A 17,486-nucleotide genomic window follows, 5' to 3' on the forward strand; every position below is an offset into this window, starting at 1 on the left:
AATTTTCTATTTCAGTATTTTGTTTCTATATTTTGATAGCATGTATATATGCAAACTCAATTAATTTGAAATAATCTATATATAAAATTAATTAACTCCCACGACACAAAACTAACTCCCGCGAAAAGCCCCCTTTCCTCTCATCTCCAATAGAAGAGAAGCGAAGCGAAGAGAGCGAAAATGGGGTCTCTTTCTCCGCCATTTTCCAACCTTGAAGAAGACCAGAATAGGGAGAAGTTAACCACATTGGACCAAACCCATTTGTTTAATCTCTTCAAATCCCAGCAAAATTACCTCAACCATTTCTTTCAAAACCTCGATCTGTCCCAAACCCTCACCTTCACGCAAACTCTTCTTGATTCCAAGGGCACCATTTTCTTTTCCGGGGTTGGGAAATCCGGTTTTGTTGCCCAGAAGATCTCGCAGACCTTGATTTCTCTCGGGATCAGATCCGGGTTTTTGTCCCCCGTCGACGCGCTTCACGGGGATATCGGCATTTTATCCTCCCAAGATTTGTTGGTCCTCTTCAGCAAGAGCGGGAATTCTGAGGAGTTGTTGAGGCTCGTGCCTTGCGTCAAGGCAAAGGGAGTGTACTTGATATCTGTTACGTCGGTGAGGCCGAATGGGCTCCTAGGATTGTGTGATCTGAACGTGCATTTGCCTCTGCAGCGTGAATTGTGCCCGTTCGATCTAGCACCCGTCACATCCACGGCTATCCAGATGGTTTTTGGGGATACTGTTGCGATTGCTTTGATGGGAGCCAGGAATTTGAGCAAAGAAGAGTATGCGGCGAATCATCCTGCTGGAAGAATTGGCAAGACTTTGATTTTCAAGGTGAATTTTTAACTCCTTATCTTTTGTTTTGGTTTCATGTTGCGGAGCTGTTATGTTGAAACTTGAAAATAATGTTGAATGAAACTGTCGGTGAAGAGGTTAGTTTGGATACAAAGTTAATTGATTGGATAATGATTTGTTAAGCGCATTATATTAGAATATCTTTAAGTATCAAGTCGGATGTGACAGTTAATTAATATCTTCTGTTTTTTTTTAACAACAAAAATTTACAATCGTTTTTAAGAAAAGCACAAGCACCAAATGCTCTATTTCCAGGCTTTTCTAAAATGCCTGATTTCCAATTATCTAATCTCACCTAAACAACAAGAAGCATTTTTCAGAATGACTTTTCTATCCAAATGCACTCGAAGTATGCCCTGAGGTGTTTGTTGGTCGGTTTAGTTTGATTCTGTGAAATGAAGGAACTTGGACAGAGTTCTTTGGCTGTTGTTTTGCTTTATGGACTGTTAAGCTATTCTTGTAGCTTGAAGTGTTTTTTCTCGAGAAAATAGTATATTCTAGAAGAGGTAAAGTTGAAGTAAGATAAAAAAAGACGATATAGAACAAAAATGGTTCTGCAATTTAATTTGTGGTTATACCACGGTCATTGCGATTTGAATAGGGATATTCTGCATTGTATTCAATGGTTGTTTCATATGGATTGATGAAGTTTTTGTTTTTGTTTTTTGTTTTATATAATTTGTATATGAGTGTGTATTGTTAACAATTATTCTAACGATCTGAAGCACAACATTTTATTTTCGCTCACTTTGTGTTCTAGGTGAAGGATCTAATGAAGAAGGGAGAAGAGCTGCCAATATGTAGGGAAGGAGATCTGATAATGGATCAGCTGGTTGAGCTAAGCAGCAAAGGTTGCGGATGCCTTCTTGTTATAGATTATGATTATCATCTGCTTGGTACGTTTACTGATGGAGATCTGCGTCGGACATTGAAAGCCAGTGGTGAGGGAATCTTCAAGCTTACAGTGGGAGAGATGTGCAACAGGTAAACCAGTTTTTTCACATTGTGATTCCTATTTTATCATGTATCATAGTTAGAGTGCATAATTAATATGGATTGGAACACGTGAAGAAGAGAAGTGCATCTCAGATCTACTCGTTGATCCTACTTTTTGCTACCTTAGGATTCGGCACCCGGAAGAAGTAGTTTTGATACGGTGACAATCCACGTAGAATTGGTATCATAAAAAACCTCAATAGGGTTTTAATTCTTAAGCTACTTGTTATTTTCACGATGTATCTTTATTTTTTCTTTGTACATGTATATTTAAAATTTTGTGTACGTATTTTCATACTAGCATCAAAACATTGGTTGTGACCTGAAAGGTGTTCTTTCTCATGGTCCCAGCTCCATGCACATATATTTGAAGATTTGATGTCATACATTCATCCCTCAAGGTTCAAAACATTTCTACTGTGTATCTATTGTGAATGGAATTAAAATCTTTACTTGGCCTTACAGGAACCCGAGGACAATCAGTCCGGATGCAATGGCAGTGGTAGCAATGCAGAAGATGGAGTCTCCCCCATCGCCTGTGCAGTTCTTGCCCGTCATCGGTGACCATGATGTATTGATTGGTATCGTTACTTTGCACGGCCTTGTCTCTGCCGGCTTGTGATTCCTGCACGGCCATATTGTCTCTGCCGATTCGTTAGTTTTGGACCATGGACTCCAGTCTTTTTTCCTTTGCGTTAGTAGTTTGTTATTCTTGTTGATCTATTCTTATGTGTAATGAAATTCTTTATCACGAATGTTGCAGCATTTCATTATTTTGTACATATCATTTGCTCTATTTGAGTTGTGTAAGCTACACTTGGAAGAAGATGCCACACGCATTCATCAATGTAAAAATGTTCATATCAACCCGTGTTTTTTTATTTTTTTGTTCATAGTTTCACTAACTTGGGTTGCTTAATGACGATCAATAGTTTTGTTTTGCTTTCTTGAGTTATAATTTATGTTCAATCAATCATATATTATTTGTCGACATATTTATGTTAATAAATTGACCTTGTAATTATATATGGTCACATAGTAAAACGAAGTATAAATATCACAAGTTTTTACACGACGGGTTTCACAGTTTTCGTTTTCAATCTATGAAAATATTATTTTAATATAAAAAATAGCACTTAGTGAGGATTGATATACTTATGAATGAATTTTTTTTTTCATAAGTATATCAATCCTCACTAAGTGCTATTTTTTATATTAAAATAATATTTTCATAGATTGAAAACGAAAACTGTGAAACCCAAAAAAAAATTTCGGCAAAGATATTTGGATTTTGGAAGATACCATTTTCTTATGAAAAAACATATACCACAAATAAATTTTTTAAAAAGGACACGTAATAAATTCATTAATTGGCCTGGGCCTTGACATCCGCTGCTCTCTGCCACACCTCTCCCCGACTGAGGGAGCGGTGATGTTGAAAGCGCCGCCGATGTCTCTACCGCCTACGGTGGCCACTGTGCCGCCACTTTCTTCTCGCCCCACTACCTACCAACCCCTATTCTCCTTTCAACACAACCTTTCTTCCAATCTCAATTCGCCAGTAAGCTTTTCAGCAAATAATTTTCATGCCTCTTTCATCAATGCAAACACACTGCATTCATTTTCTTTTGATGTTATTTTCGCAGTTCTTTCTGAAGTCACTTAGGAGTGATATAAATCGTGGGCCAACTTTAAGAATCTTGTTAAGGCGTCCTCATGCTTCAATTTCGACACACCCCATGGGTTGCGAATTGTTATAATTCTGCTGATAATCTCGATTATCTTAGAGAATAATCTTGTTGTTTGGATTTTCTTATGTGCCTGCTTGATTTTCTGACAGAAGTTAGTGCAAACAATGCTTATGATCCGGAGCTTCGTTCTGTGCTTGAACTTGCCACTGATTCCGAATTATATGAACTTGAAAGAATTTTGTTTGGAGCCAGGTGTTTATTCCTGTTTTTTTTTTTTGGGCCTCTTATAGACTAATGGGGTTTTATGGTCGGGGTGTTTAGAGATTCTGTTCAATAATGTTCTTGAACTAAATATCCTATCTGAAATGCACTCTCAAAAAAAAAAAAGAGACTATCTGAAATGTAAAAATATTTAGACTTTTAATTTGATTTTCCATAGTAACATTCTGCCTTAGAGTATGTTGAAACTGCATGATGTTAGCATGTGATACATTCTATTTGGGAGACTTTTAATGGTCACATCAGTTTGTTTTACCTTATTTCTATGCTTTTCCTTGGCTGTCTTTCTTTAAACATGCTTGGTGATGCATAATATTTATTTTATGCCATTGTAACTTGTATGTTACCATAAATTGGTTGTTTGAGTATTTCCATGGCTAAAGCACTTACCGCATTCAATTTCTGTGTCCTCTGTGTGTTCATATCAGTTATTTCAGTCCTTTGTTGAAATCAATCACAAAAAAAGCTGAGGTTGACTATGTTATGATCGGTGAAGACCCGGACGAAAGGGACAATTTTATTTCAATGCTCGAAGATAGGTTTTTTTATCTTGCAGCGGATGCCAGATCAACTCTGAGGTTGTACTATCTAGTTGTTAGTATTTATTCTATGATGAGATGCTTTTGAGACTGTTTTCAACAAATTGATTTAAGGACAGTTTTTCTGAGGAGTTTTGAATTGAACCGTTTTCTCGACAGTCAAGCTTTTTTATTCTGTCGAAAGTTCTTTCACTTGTCCCTTTTCTCTTGCTGTCTTTCATTCTCCTCTTATTCCATCTATCTTCCACTTCTGTATTCTCATTCAGCATCAAATGTGCCCCTGGCCCTAGCGGAGCATCTCTCATATTATTAGTGCCAGTTTGAAGAAATAAAACCAGTATCTTCCCATCGACTATATCTAGAACCCTTTGGGAAACTTATTAAAAGCAAAACTTTTTGTTTAGTTTGCACTTCTTTAAAAGAAAAGCTTATGCATAGAGCTAGGCAGCATTATCTTTCATGTTTGTTGAACAATTTTATTTATATTCTTATCAAAAAAAATAATTTTATTTATATTTAACATTTATGATTCTAGAGCCAAATTAAGATCTGGTTAGTTTTATTTGATGACAGGGGTTGGAGACCATCTTATAGAAACGTGTTGCTTGAACTGAGGAAAAAATTGAGCATACCTTGCTCAACCAAATTGTTGGCTGAAGACCTAGAAGTTGAAGTTTTTCTCCATCTGGTGCAAAAATATTCAAGGTACCGCTTTTTTCTTTCTTTTTGTCCTGAAGGTACCGTGCGAGTGTAGATCAGTAGTGCTTCATTGTTTTGCTAGCAATCAACCCTGAAGGTGCTATGTTTTCGTTGATTAGTTTTTAGTGGGAAGCTCTCGAAAACCTTTCATTTTAGGCACATCCTTAACATCTGAAAATCTGTGATGTTAATTTTTTTTAATAGGTTTTATCTTCTTTAATCTTGAATTCTCTCTCTCTCTCTCTCTCTCTCTCTCTCTCTCTCTCTCTCTCTCTCTCTCCTCTCCCTCCCTCCCTCTCCTTGTTTGGTTGTGTTATGGTTAATATGGCTCTTATCATGTTGATATTTTGGTAGTCTACTCTGGATGCTCCTGTGTCCCTCTGGAATTTCCTGTTTGAGTTTTACATTAACTTCATTTTCTATTTCATGTATATTTTTTTGTGAATTGATAGTTCCATTTTTTTCCTTTTAAACGTGCGCATGAAGCCAGTTATATACAACATTTTACCAATATTTTTTAATCTGACAGTCCCACACGAAAGATATCGAGTTAGGGTTGTGGGTTTTAGGGTTCAGGTCAGATCGGGTTGGACCAAAATCTGACCCAAAAAAATTTGTGTTGGGTGGGGTTCGAGTTGACCTGAATTAAGAATCAAGAATCAGGTAACCCATCAACCTGAACCCACCCCACCAGACCCATTTATCTTCTTTTCAAGGTTTGACTCGTACAAAAAGGTATAAAACGATGGAGAAATGGAGTTTGAATTTTGAAAGATACTTTGGATGCTTGAAGAGTGAAGACGTTTTATTGTATACGGCATATATTAACATTATAAATTTTCATTGTGTGAAATGTATTTTGTGAAATATTTGAATTCTCAAAACAATTGTTTCTTTTGTGGAAAATTAATAGTTTGTACGATTAGATTTTTAAAAACATATATCATTTTTAGGTGAGGTCTTGTCAATATGTGTTTAAATTAAATTATTATTATTATTATTCTTGTTATGTGCTTTGGATTTTTATTTAATTATTTTGTTCAAGAATAAAATAATAATGTTGCATGGGAGAAAATCAGATCTGGTTGGTTCAGGTTTATAGTTTTAGGGTTGGTTCGGGTTGGGAAAGTTTTTGAAATACCTTTCGACCCGACCCGAGGTGACACCCCTAAGCTTTGTACAACCTGGTAGCCAGCATCGCTGTCTTCTGCCTACATGCCTTACATTCCCCCTTTCCCTAATTCTCATCCTGATGACTGACATCCCTTAAAACTTTTGGAACCATTGCTTGTTCTCTCATTGCGAAATATTAATGCAAATGTTCTATATCAGTTTGGCTGCAACATTATCTTTACACGAGTGCATATATTTATGTGTTTGTTTATTGGAAAATATATGTGCGCTTTTAATTGAAATCCCAACTTCTAAGCTTTATGCATCCTTACTTTCCCTAGTGAAGGACCAGAAAGTTTTCCTAGCACAAACGGTAGCCCAACAAATTCTGATGGATTAAATAATCTAGAAATGGGACTCAACCAGTGGAAGTTACAGAAGCTTGCAGCTCTAGGAATAGGAGCTTCAGAGCTCCGCTCGTTGATATTAAAGGTTTTGTAGCTTCCATTGTTTTCTCTTATTTTTGTGTTTATGTGTGTTATATATTGACTCACTTTAGTCTTCAGAGTGGTGGGATGCTTACTTTAGAGAAAATGTTTGAATCGGTAACAAATGATTGTATTTTGTTTGTTTTTATGCTATGTTTATATTATTAACACTGACTCAGTTTCCATGCTACTGCAGTTGGCTGGGAGATTATCTGGAAAGTTATTTTTGGAAGCTGCTAAATATCAAGTAAAGAAACAAGTTATGAAAAAGGTTCATATTGACAGCTCTTTCTGTTAGTTTGCCAGTTACATTTCTGGGATGCAGTAGTTGTAGATTTTCTTGATTTAGGTTCTGAATATTGCATTTAATTTTTTCTTTTCAGGGCGGGCAGTTGGCAGCAATTAACCTAGAATCTGGAGTAGCATTGCTGGCCGCCAGACAGGTTCTATTTCTGTTTTTTGAAACCGTTGATTGAGTGCCACTTCGATTCAATGTAACTTCTCATTTTTGTCCTTTGGTTTGGTGCATTTTGTTATAATATTATGACATTGAAATGAATTTTGTGGTGTTCCTAAATCTAATCTCCTCAGATCTCAATGAAAATAATTTGTATGGCATCCTTTGGCCCAGATTTTTTGTGCCTGGCGCCCATAATAACTATGACATTGGCCCTTAGAAAACCAGCTCCCATGATGTAGAAATTTAATCCATCATCAACAACCGCGGGTGCTTAGTTATATATATATTTTTCTAAATTACTGTCTTATGGATATATCGTGATCAATAGCGACAAAAAGTTTGAAGTTGTGTTTTTGTTATAACTGGCGCATGGAACAGGGACTTAAAGCTGCGGCCACTCGATACTTGGGGATAAGAGGCATTGCTCAGTTACTTGGCCCACTGTATGAGCCATGCTTTATGAAAATCTATTTCTTTTACGGTTCTTCAGAGTAGTATTACTCTCATCATAAAACATACAGTTTTTCTTGGTTTTCCATCCCATCTCTTGCATCCGTTTTCAACTTGTGTAGGATGTGGGGTACCCTTCTAGCAGATGTTGTCATTCAGATGCTCGGAACTGATTACGCTAGGATTTTGCGAGCCGTATACGCACTTGCTCAAGTAATGACGCTTCATGTTTCTTTAATCTATATTTAATTTGTCGTTCACAATCTCAGATCGCAATGAAATCATTCTTGATTCTAGACCTCCAAGCTTTCAACATCCCTTAAATTTATCCATGCGAGTTTTCTTCTACATTTTTTGTTTTATGAACTTATGCTGTTACCTGTCCCAGATTCGAATGTTCCGCTCCCATAAAACAGCGTCTGAAATGATGTGAGACAGGGGCAATGTTTCTTCAATGTTGTTTCGTGGAGAAGGTTGATCTTTGATCGTGGCTGTAATGGCATTAGAGGTGTTTCCTTGCTATGAACGAGCATATGCATCGTTAAGGGCATTATTTGAAGATGACTGCTGGTTGTACATACATAGCGTTTGAAATGTTATATATCTAGTGTTCATTTTATTTTTTGAGTTGCAGTATTTATTTGCGCATGCAGCCCGTGCGTTACAGTCGCTTGAGTCTTTTTATCAAATCTAGTAGTACATAAATTCCCATATACCTTATGGCCCATTGTCAAAAAAAATCTTCCAATCAATATAAGTGTCATGTAATTACATCCTCTTTCTCAATGAATTGTTATTGACATTAAATTTAGTGTTCCTATTTCGCATGCTCACATTGAATAAGTAAAAGAACTAAGGGAGATTGGAGCTTAAAGACGGATAAAATGGAACTCCAAATATAATCTAAACTTCATTCTCTGTCTTTCTTGGAATAGAATCTGTGAACCACATAGAAAAAGAGTCCATAAAGCACTCTCCACGACACCGCGATACCTATCACAGTAAACAAAGCCTCAATTTTCTGTGCATCAATCGTGTACAAGATATCTTCAAGAATCGATCTGCAGCTTCTTTCCAATTTTTCCAGTCTCGTTTTACGCTGTATTTTCATCTTAGTTTTTTCGGGGATGTGAGGCAACGGTCCCTGCTCGGTCCATCGATGGTTATTCGATCCCTTGAATGCTGAAGTGTGAGTACAGAAGAATGTGTATAGAGTGCTAGTTGCGAACATTACTTTGTGATGAATGATGTTTATGCTGATTAGCAGATGGATTATATACCGAGTCATTTGCTCTGATATGAAGTAGTGTAAAGAATGAAGCGTCATAGATATTATAAGGGATGACATGACAAGAAAAGAATTAGCACAATACGAGTTGAGGGAGACTGCTTGGATCTTTGTTTCATGATGGCTTGAACATTGCACTGGATTAGTCGATTTTCGAGCATCAACAGGCCCTATGGTTGCCAAGATTTCACATCTGATTGCCTGCTTGGAAAGGTATTTAAAACCATCTTTCTTTCTTCTCCAATAGCCGCGGGGTTTGATCCTCGTGTTTTCATTCAACCGGGAAGTTCTATTCGAGATAAATGGGATTTTAAGGCTTGTTTTCATGTTTGTAGTTGTGGTTTTCGACATTTCTTGGTTGAGAAATGATCGTTTGGCTTTCAGTAATCCAACTCTTTCCAAGTGTTGGTTTGTTTGATATGCAATATAGCCATTGCCAACTTATTGATTGTGTTGCTGCTACAAGAAAATGTTCTTTGGACTTTCCACTATGTTACATCGAAGTTTCAGAAAAATCAATGCGTTTTTCACTTGGATTTTGTAATGATTTACCACATTTTATTCTCATTTTTCGATGTTATTGTGGTGATTTCATTGTTCTTATTCCAATGCGAAAAAATTCCATGCCTATTGAAGTTTTATACACGTGGTCGGCAAATAATTATTGGTGTAACCTGAAATATTACAGAAAATGTTGCAAGTCACATCAACAGCAGAAATAGAAACAATGCACACACCATATTAAAAAGTTGCTAGTGTTATCACATAATACAAAATCTATGCAAGTTCCAGAACATTTTCACATGCAAATACATCTTAATTTTACCAATTCACATCTGAGTACAGGGCAAGAGACATAGTAGCTGGATGGAAGGTTCTTTTCTGAGAATTTTAATGCATTCCATGTGGAAGAATTCATGAGCATTGGAACAAATTATTACCGCGAACCCTGAGCAGAGCCAGGAGTTCTTGATCGGTTCTTTCTATTCTTCCAAAATTCATCCTTCTTCCCTTTTTTCTTCTCTTTCAACAACCCCATGCTGCTTTTTATGATACCCATTAGAGCACTCTTATCCTTCCTATTCTTTATCTTAGCTTTCACATCAAGAATCGCCCTGAGCTTCTGATAGGATTTGGCATCAGGTACTTGACCGTTTTTTACCATCTGTTTATGATAAAAGAATGCCCTCCTGAAATCACGGACTCGAATATAGGCGTATATCATGGTGGAATAAGTGATAGAGTCTGGTTTCAGATTAAGAGCAGCCATCTCTTTCAACAGCTGTGGCAACTTTGATTCTTGCATTCCCCTTGCATATGCATTTATCAGCATGTTATATGTCAACACAGTTGGTTGAAAACCAATCTTTCCAAACTCGCATATTACATCTCTTGCTTCAGCATAACGACCTTGCTTCGCAAATCCATCAAGGAGAGTGTTAAAAGTAACGTGTGTCCCTTCCACTTTATCCTTAATCATCATCTTCCAAATTTTCATCAGAGTTTCAGTGTCTCCGGCACGTCTAAATGCATCTAACAGAGCAGTATACGTCTCGACAGAAGGTTTTATTCCCTCCTTCAACATATTTTCAAAGGCCATAAAAGATTTCTCATGCCATCCATCTACTGCATAGGCGTGGATAAGGGCTGTATAAGAATGAGAGGTGGGCTTTATACCATTTTTCTTCATCCTCAGAAATGCGTCTACAGCCCTGTCGCTCGTTTTCATCCCGTAAGCACTAATCAGGCACGTATATGACCTCACATTTGGCTCTAGCCCACTAGCTTCCATCTCCTGAAGTAATCTTTCAACAATCTCGGGTTGCATTCTTTTACTATAGGCATCCATCAATATGTTATACGTTGCAGCAGTTGGTGCTATTCCCTTTGTCTTCATCTCAGTAAAAAGACCTTCCGCCTCTTCGACCTGGTCAGATTTACTATAAGCATCCATTATTGTATTATAAACAACAGCATTAGGCAAAATCCCCTTTCTCTCCATTTCGGATTGTAGAATAAGAGCTTCTTTCTTGAGTCCCTCGTCACAGAATGATTTGATAAGAGCCCCCAGAACTTCCAAACTCCATTTGACTCCCTTTCTGTGCATCTTTTCAAAGAACTCCCATGCATTTTTGGCACTGCAACCATCCTTCCTCATGATTGTAATCATTATAGAACACGTCACAGGATCAGGTCTGATGTTACTTGTTTCCATCAACTCGAACACTCTCCATGCATCCTTGTACCTTTAAAAAGGGCAGCACATAATAACATAGCACGTTACCTCACCATAAAAAAGCACAATCAACCATATATACACACAACAGTTTTGACTATTACATCGTAAATCATTCCAAATTCAAGTGCACATAGATGCTTTGATGATTACACATATGTGAACATCAGGAGCAAATAAGACATTGATGCTGCTAGAAAACACAATATGAATGAAGAAAAGCAACCGATAAAACAGCTGAATAGAACTACAAACAACCAATTGCAATTCCAACAATCCTAAATCAGTTAAAATTCGATACCTTCCACAAAACAAAAGCCCCGAAATAGCAGCATTGTAAACAAGTACATCTCTAAATTGCTTCTTTTGATCAAAAGGTAAATTCTTGAACACTGTCAACAACTCATCCCCCTTACCCGCTCTCCCAAGAATAGGAAAGAAAACCGAACATGCCCGAGGAGAAACCAGACAAGGCTCACTCATTCCCATCCATTCAAAAAAATACAAACAACCCATCACATCACCATCTTCACCCAATAATCTTATGACCTCCACGCACTCCTCAACCCCTATTTTCCCCCCAAAATCACATCTTTCCAGTGCCTCACCAAGCGTAACGTTCTGCGGTAACGCCTTCGCAATACCCAGTATTTCCCCGACAACCCCCTCCACTTCCGGTGAAATTTGTGCACTGTGAAGAACGGGTAACTGAGGAGTTTCACTATCCGAATCAGAATCGATGTTCTCAAATGAGGCCAAATGCCAGGAAGTTTTCCGGTTCTTCTGGAGGGTAAATTCGCCTTCTCGAGTCGGGTCAGGCTCTGAAGTTCGGGACTTGAAGAACTTGACAATCGGGTCGTTGATTTTTTCAATATTATCATAATCTTGCTCGGGTTTTATTCCTGGGTTTTGTAGAAAGGGGAGGAAAATGGAGGAATTGGGGGTTGGGGTAGCGGCAGAGGAGATGTCGATATTCAATCTGTTTCTTGAGCTTTCGGGTAGTTTCAGAATCTTGAAATTTTGTTGTATTTTTTTATGGTTGGGAGAATACAGTGAAGGAGTGAAGGGATGAAAAGAAGAAGAAGAAGTAGCCATTTGCGGGGGATGAAGGTGGTAAAAAGAATTAATACAGATCGTACTACCCGGCCCATAAGAACTCGTTATATACGACCCGGCCCATTATAACTCCTTATACACGACTCGGCCCATGATAACTCGTTACATACGACCCGGCCCATAAGAATTACTTTTTCCATTGCCGTGTTTTTTCCTTTTTTATTATTTTATTTTTTTGGTAGGATCAACCCGGAGCGAGCGAGCTGTTTCCGTTGTGTATTAGGAAAATCTTCAAATTAACGTGACAACTTTCGAATAAATTGATTCAATAATTTGTTATAATTGAGTTTTAAATTTGAAACTTCGATAAAATTCGATGCAAAATATAATTTTATATATGCTAATATTTCTGTCCGATGTTGTAATATGATGATAAATGTTTATTCAAAATTACTTTTTTATTTTTATTTGTTTATTTCTTAGTACAACTAATATGTACTTTGAATAGAAACTTTGGGGAGGCATTTGAGACCTAAAAAAAAATATTAAGACCACATCTCGACACATATAACATATGTGTAATGTAATATATGAAAGAAAAGTAGGACGTTGGTGATTAATCAATTCCCTTGAACGTGACACGGTAGGCCCTTTGAGGTACCTTAGGCCCCGCTAATGTAAAGGCCCTTTAGGTGGTTTCGATGGGCTTGTAGTATCCACATTTCATTTTTCGGTTTGAAATTAGAAGTTTATTGTATAATTAACATAATTTTTTTTTTTAAAAAAGGATTTGATAATATTGTCGTTTTTTGAAAGAATCTGCATTGTTAGCTTAAGAAAAATGTGTTAGATTTATATCGAAATTATGAGACGGTGAGAGCTGAGCCTCCATGGAAACCCACAAATATGGATACAATTTATGACTCGATTTTAATGTAATTTAGTATCGCTCTCCTCCCCAGCTAGCTGTTTCTTTGGTGATGATGATTGATGGACTTCCGTAAGTACGTAAACGGGTCGGAGCCATAAATATATACCAATAATCATTGCACGTGATTTCTGAGAAAGGCATCCGACCGATCTTTTATCATGAAAATTATTTTTTTATATGAAATATTTTATTTGTTATTATAGATATGAATCAAATCGATATGTCTCATGAATATAGAAACCTACATATATTGTCATATTGGTATCACATTGAATCATTGATATACAAAATGATTACTATAAGATGTTCAGGTATTATATAATAATAATAAGAATATACCTACTCAAGCGAAATTACATTTCTAATCATTTAAATTGCACGTTTTTTATTTTATTTTTTTTTAAAAAAAAACTTGCACGAAAATCAATGTTTTTCTCCTTGAAAGCTATCAATCGACTAATTTTCACAGAATCAATATATGTATATATATTGGCTTCTAGATTAGTACTCATATATCATACTGATACCCGGAGGAGGAAACCACCTCAGCTCATGGATGACCCTAATATAAAAGGAACATCCCTAATCAACCAGAACTGGTTCAGGAGCTCATCTCGTGAGCTCAACCAAGCTTCTCCACTATCACCTCCAGCTTGGGTCGGGAGCTCAGCCAAGCTCCTCCACCATCACCTCCAGCTCGGGTCGGGAGCTCAGCCAAGCTCCTCCACCATCACCTCCAGTTCGGGTCGGAAGATCAGCTCGGGAGCTCGGGATCTCAGCCAAGCTCCTCCACCATCACCTCCAGTTCGGGTCGGAAGATCAGCTCGGGAGCTCGGGAGCTCAGCCAAGCTCCTCTACCATCACTTTCAGCTCGGGTCGGGAGCTCTGGAGTTCATCTCAGCCCCGATGTCAGTAGGGAGTTAGCTTAGTAGAGGGGTTGGACAACCTTGATGAGCTAGCTAAGATGTTAGGATCAGTGTTCAGGTTGAGTTCAGGGGTTCAGCAATAACTCACTCATCCCTTTTCCATATGACCCCAGGGAGAGCAGCAGTATAGCGTCCTCATGATGACAGTTCAGCTCAGATTAAGTGTATTGTTATTTCCTTTGTCAGACAAGATTCGGGCGAGATCTCAGCCTAAATATTCGGGATTGTGATCCCGGGATTCGCGAATTCTTAATAAGGAAGGTAGGCGCTAAATCCGGAGCTCTCTCCTATAAATACCAGGTTCACTTTCATTATTTGGATCCTAATTTTTCACTCGTGTGCACACACCACTTTCTATATTTCGCTATCCTAGTATCTGACTTGAGCGTCGGAGGGGATACGCTGGAACACCTTTCGGCCCCCCCTTAACACTCTTGATTAGTGGTTTCAGGTCAGCAGCAGTTCGTCTTTTGTTGGAGGAGTTTCAACAGCTCATCCAAGGAGATCACGTTATTGAGGTAGATCAATTGGTGATACCCGGAGGAGGAAACAACCTCAGCTCATGGATGACCCTAATATAAAAGGAACATCCCTAATCAACCAGAACTGGTTCAGGAGCTCATCTCGTGAGCTCAACCAAGCTCCTCCACCATCACCTCCAGCTTGGGTCGGGAGCTCAGCCAAGCTCCTCCACCATCACCTCCAGCTCGGGTCGGGAGCTCAGCTCGGGAGCTCAGCCAAGCTCCTCCACCATCACCTCCAGTTCGGGTCGGGAGATCAGCTCGGGAGCTCGGGAGCTCAGCCAAGCTCCTCCACCATCACTTTCAGCTCGGATCGGGAGCTCTGGAGTTCATCTCAGCCCCGATGTCAGTAGGGAGTTAGCTTAGTAGAGGGGTTGGACAACCTTGATGAGCTAGCTAAGATGTTAGGATCAGTGTTCAGGTTGAGTTTAGGGGTTCAGCAATAACTTACTCATCCCTTTTCCATATGACCCCATGGAGAGCAGCAGTATAGCTTCCTCATGATGACAGTTCAGCTCAGATTAAGTGTATTGTTATTTCCTTTGTCAGACAAGATTTGGGCAAGATCTCAGCCTAAATATTCGGGATTGTGATCCCGGGATTCGCGGATTCTTGATAAGGAAGGTAGGCGCTAAATCCGGAGCTCTCTCCTATAAATACCAGGTTCACTTTCATTATTTGGATTTTAATTTTTCACTCGTGTGCACACACTACTCTCTATATTTTGCTATCCTAGAATCTGACTTGAGCGTTGGAGGGGATACGCCGGAACACCTTTCGGCCCCCCCTTAACACTCTTGATTAGTGGTTTCAGGTCAGCAGCAGTTTGTCTTTTGTTGGAGGAGTTTCAACAGCTCATCCAAGGAGATCACGTTATTGAGGTAGATCAATTGGCGCCGTCTATGGGAATTTCAAGCTAAGGCGTAGATATGGCAGGAAGAGGAAGAGGAAGGGGAAGAGGGAATGTGGCGGACATGACTGTGGATCAGCTCAGTCAGTTCATCACTCAAACGGTGCAAGTGGCCATGGGTCAGAATCCACCTTCACCCGTAGGTCATCCAAACCCAATGGATGCAATGTGGGAAGAGATCAGGAGACTGGGTCGGCAAGTCGGAGGTCGGCCTGGGCCTATACTGAGGGAAAGCCCTTTTGCTCGGGCTATTCTAGATGAAGAACTCCCTGTAAATTTTAAGCAGCCTACTTTAGGGGAGTATGACGGGAGCTCAAATCCGGAGGAGCATTTGGGGAGATTTGAAAATGCAGCCCTGTTGCATAGATATTCAGATGCAATTAAATGTCGGGTCTTCCTCACTACTCTGGTGAGATCAGCTCAACAATGGTTCAACCTTTTGCAGCCTGGTAGCATTCGAAGTTTCAATGACTTCAGCTCAGCTTTTCTACACCAATATGCGAGTAGCAAGAGATATTTGAAGACTTCCCTCAGTTTGTTCAATATGAAGCAATCTGAGGTGGAACCATTGCGGGAGTATGTTCAACGCTTCAATACAGCAGCTCTGGAAGTGCCCGCTGCCACTGCTGACACTTTGGTTAACTCTTTCACTCAAGGGTTGAGAGGAGGAGAGTTTTTCAGATCCTTGGTCAAGAAGCCTTCTTTGACTTATGCTGAGCTCCTTAGTCGAGCTGAGAAGTACGTGAATTTGGAGGATGCACAAAGGCAGAGGAGATAGGAAGGAACGTCTGGGAGCAAGCCCAGTGCCAAGGTGGGAGCAAAGGCAGAGGGGAAGACAGAAGGAGGAAGGAAGAGGGTTGCAGAAGAGATGAACAGGGTCAAAGGACCCTACCCCTATGTGCCACTCTCAGTAAGCCTGGAGAAGGCAATGCAAGTATGTGAGGATAGGCGAGTACTTGTGAGGCCACGTAATGCTGAGAAAGGCCCGCGGTTACCGCCATTTGACAAGTTTTGCGATTTTCATCAGGAGTATGGGCATATCACCAATGATTGTCAGAGGCTAGGTGAGGAGGTTCAAAGGATCATGTATGATGACCCTCGAATCAGAGCTGAGCTGACTCGAAGGGCAAATCCTCCTCGCCAAGGCCGAGCTCCTCAATGGAAGAATCAGGAAAATGAAGTGAGGGGAAATCAACCTGATCATCAGAGAAGATCTCCGCGAAATGGTCAGGAAGATAGAGTTGAGCAAATTTCAAATCACCCTCATAGGGGCATGATCAATATGATTTCAGGAGGCACTACAGATGGAGATTCAGGAAGGGCTCGCAAAGCTCACGGGCGCAGATTAGAAAATTTGGAGGTAAATTCTCAACTCAGCTGTCCTACTGATCCAAACATCAGTTTTGGAAGGGAAGATTTAAAGGATGTGGTGGTTCCTCATAATGATACCTTATTGGTCACCTTGACCATAGCCAATTATGATGTGGCTCGCATCTTTGTTGATACTGGTAGCTCAGTGAACATTATCTTCAAATAAACCCTTGACCAAATGAAATTGAAAGGATTTGAGTTGGACCCAATCACCACGGAGTTGTATGGGTTCATAGGTCATGCTTTGCAATCGTTGGGACAAATAGTGCTCCCATTATCTCTTGGAAATGGAGAGCATAGGGTAACCAAAATGGCCTGCTTCACGGTGGTGGATGCACCATCCTCTTTCAATGGAATATTGGGGCACCCTGTCCTGAGTGATTTTCGAGCTATGGCATCTACCTCATCAGAAGTTGAAGTTCCCAAGTGGAAGAGAAGTGGGGGTCGTTCGGGGTGATCAAAAGGCAGCTCGGTTATGCTATGTGAATGAGGTAAAGATTGATGCAAAGAAGAAGCGTAGGGAGGTAGGAATGGTCTCAGTAGGTCGGACACCGAGGGTGTTTGGACAGAAAGTGCTTCTGGTGTCTGAAGAAGGTCATGAGAAGGTGGAGTTAAGCCCGGGAGCTCAGGTCGTTAAATTAGCTGCTGACCTCAGCCCGTCGGTGAGGCAAAGCTTG

The 17,486-nt window shown here is 39.5% G+C and overlaps 5 protein-coding genes across 9 annotated transcripts; 4 read left to right on the plus strand and 1 right to left on the minus strand.

Annotated features, from left to right (window-relative positions):
• Positions 1-110: 110 nt before the first annotated feature.
• Positions 111-2,713, plus strand: LOC140875607 (probable arabinose 5-phosphate isomerase). Its single transcript, XM_073279331.1, has 3 exons — positions 111-834; positions 1,616-1,839; positions 2,317-2,713. Exons 1-3 carry the CDS (start codon positions 181-183, stop codon positions 2,471-2,473), a joined length of 1,035 nt encoding a protein of 344 aa, XP_073135432.1. The 5' UTR covers positions 111-180; the 3' UTR covers positions 2,474-2,713.
• A 497-nt stretch (positions 2,714-3,210) lies between these two features.
• LOC140889250 (uncharacterized) lies at positions 3,211-8,192 on the plus strand. 5 transcript variants are annotated; one of them, XM_073296963.1, is made up of 12 exons: positions 3,212-3,412; positions 3,498-3,594; positions 3,692-3,794; positions 4,250-4,399; positions 4,934-5,065; positions 6,514-6,664; positions 6,739-6,777; positions 6,857-6,931; positions 7,044-7,103; positions 7,499-7,563; positions 7,693-7,783; positions 7,959-8,192. In XM_073296963.1, exons 1-12 carry the CDS (start codon positions 3,284-3,286, stop codon positions 8,001-8,003), a joined length of 1,137 nt encoding a protein of 378 aa, XP_073153064.1. In that variant the 5' UTR covers positions 3,212-3,283; the 3' UTR covers positions 8,004-8,192. The 5 variants fall into 5 exon arrangements, with proteins under 5 accessions (XP_073153079.1, XP_073153064.1, XP_073153070.1 ...); XM_073296969.1 differs by having other exon boundaries at positions 3,695-3,794; XM_073296978.1 differs by lacking the exon at positions 7,499-7,563 and having other exon boundaries at positions 3,211-3,412.
• A 1,405-nt stretch (positions 8,193-9,597) lies between these two features.
• LOC140874618 (pentatricopeptide repeat-containing protein At5g50280, chloroplastic) lies at positions 9,598-12,189 on the minus strand. The gene is made up of 2 exons (XM_073277951.1): positions 11,396-12,189; positions 9,598-11,104 (listed from the first exon to the last, which is right to left on the minus strand). Exons 1-2 carry the CDS (start codon positions 12,187-12,189, stop codon positions 9,796-9,798), a joined length of 2,103 nt encoding a protein of 700 aa, XP_073134052.1. The 3' UTR covers positions 9,598-9,795.
• Positions 12,190-15,457: 3,268 nt separating this feature from the next.
• LOC140867684 (uncharacterized) lies at positions 15,458-16,216 on the plus strand. The gene has a single exon (XM_073272730.1). The coding sequence runs from the start codon at positions 15,458-15,460 to the stop codon at positions 16,214-16,216; it is 759 nt and encodes a 252-aa protein (XP_073128831.1).
• Positions 16,217-16,306: 90 nt separating this feature from the next.
• LOC140867694 (uncharacterized) lies at positions 16,307-17,266 on the plus strand. The gene is made up of 2 exons (XM_073272741.1): positions 16,307-16,946; positions 17,001-17,266. Exons 1-2 carry the CDS (start codon positions 16,307-16,309, stop codon positions 17,264-17,266), a joined length of 906 nt encoding a protein of 301 aa, XP_073128842.1.
• Positions 17,267-17,486: the final 220 nt, after the last annotated feature.

Source organism: Henckelia pumila, chromosome 1, assembly GCF_033568475.1.
Source record: "Henckelia pumila isolate YLH828 chromosome 1, ASM3356847v2, whole genome shotgun sequence".
Lineage (NCBI taxonomy): Eukaryota > Viridiplantae > Streptophyta > Magnoliopsida > Lamiales > Gesneriaceae > Henckelia > Henckelia pumila.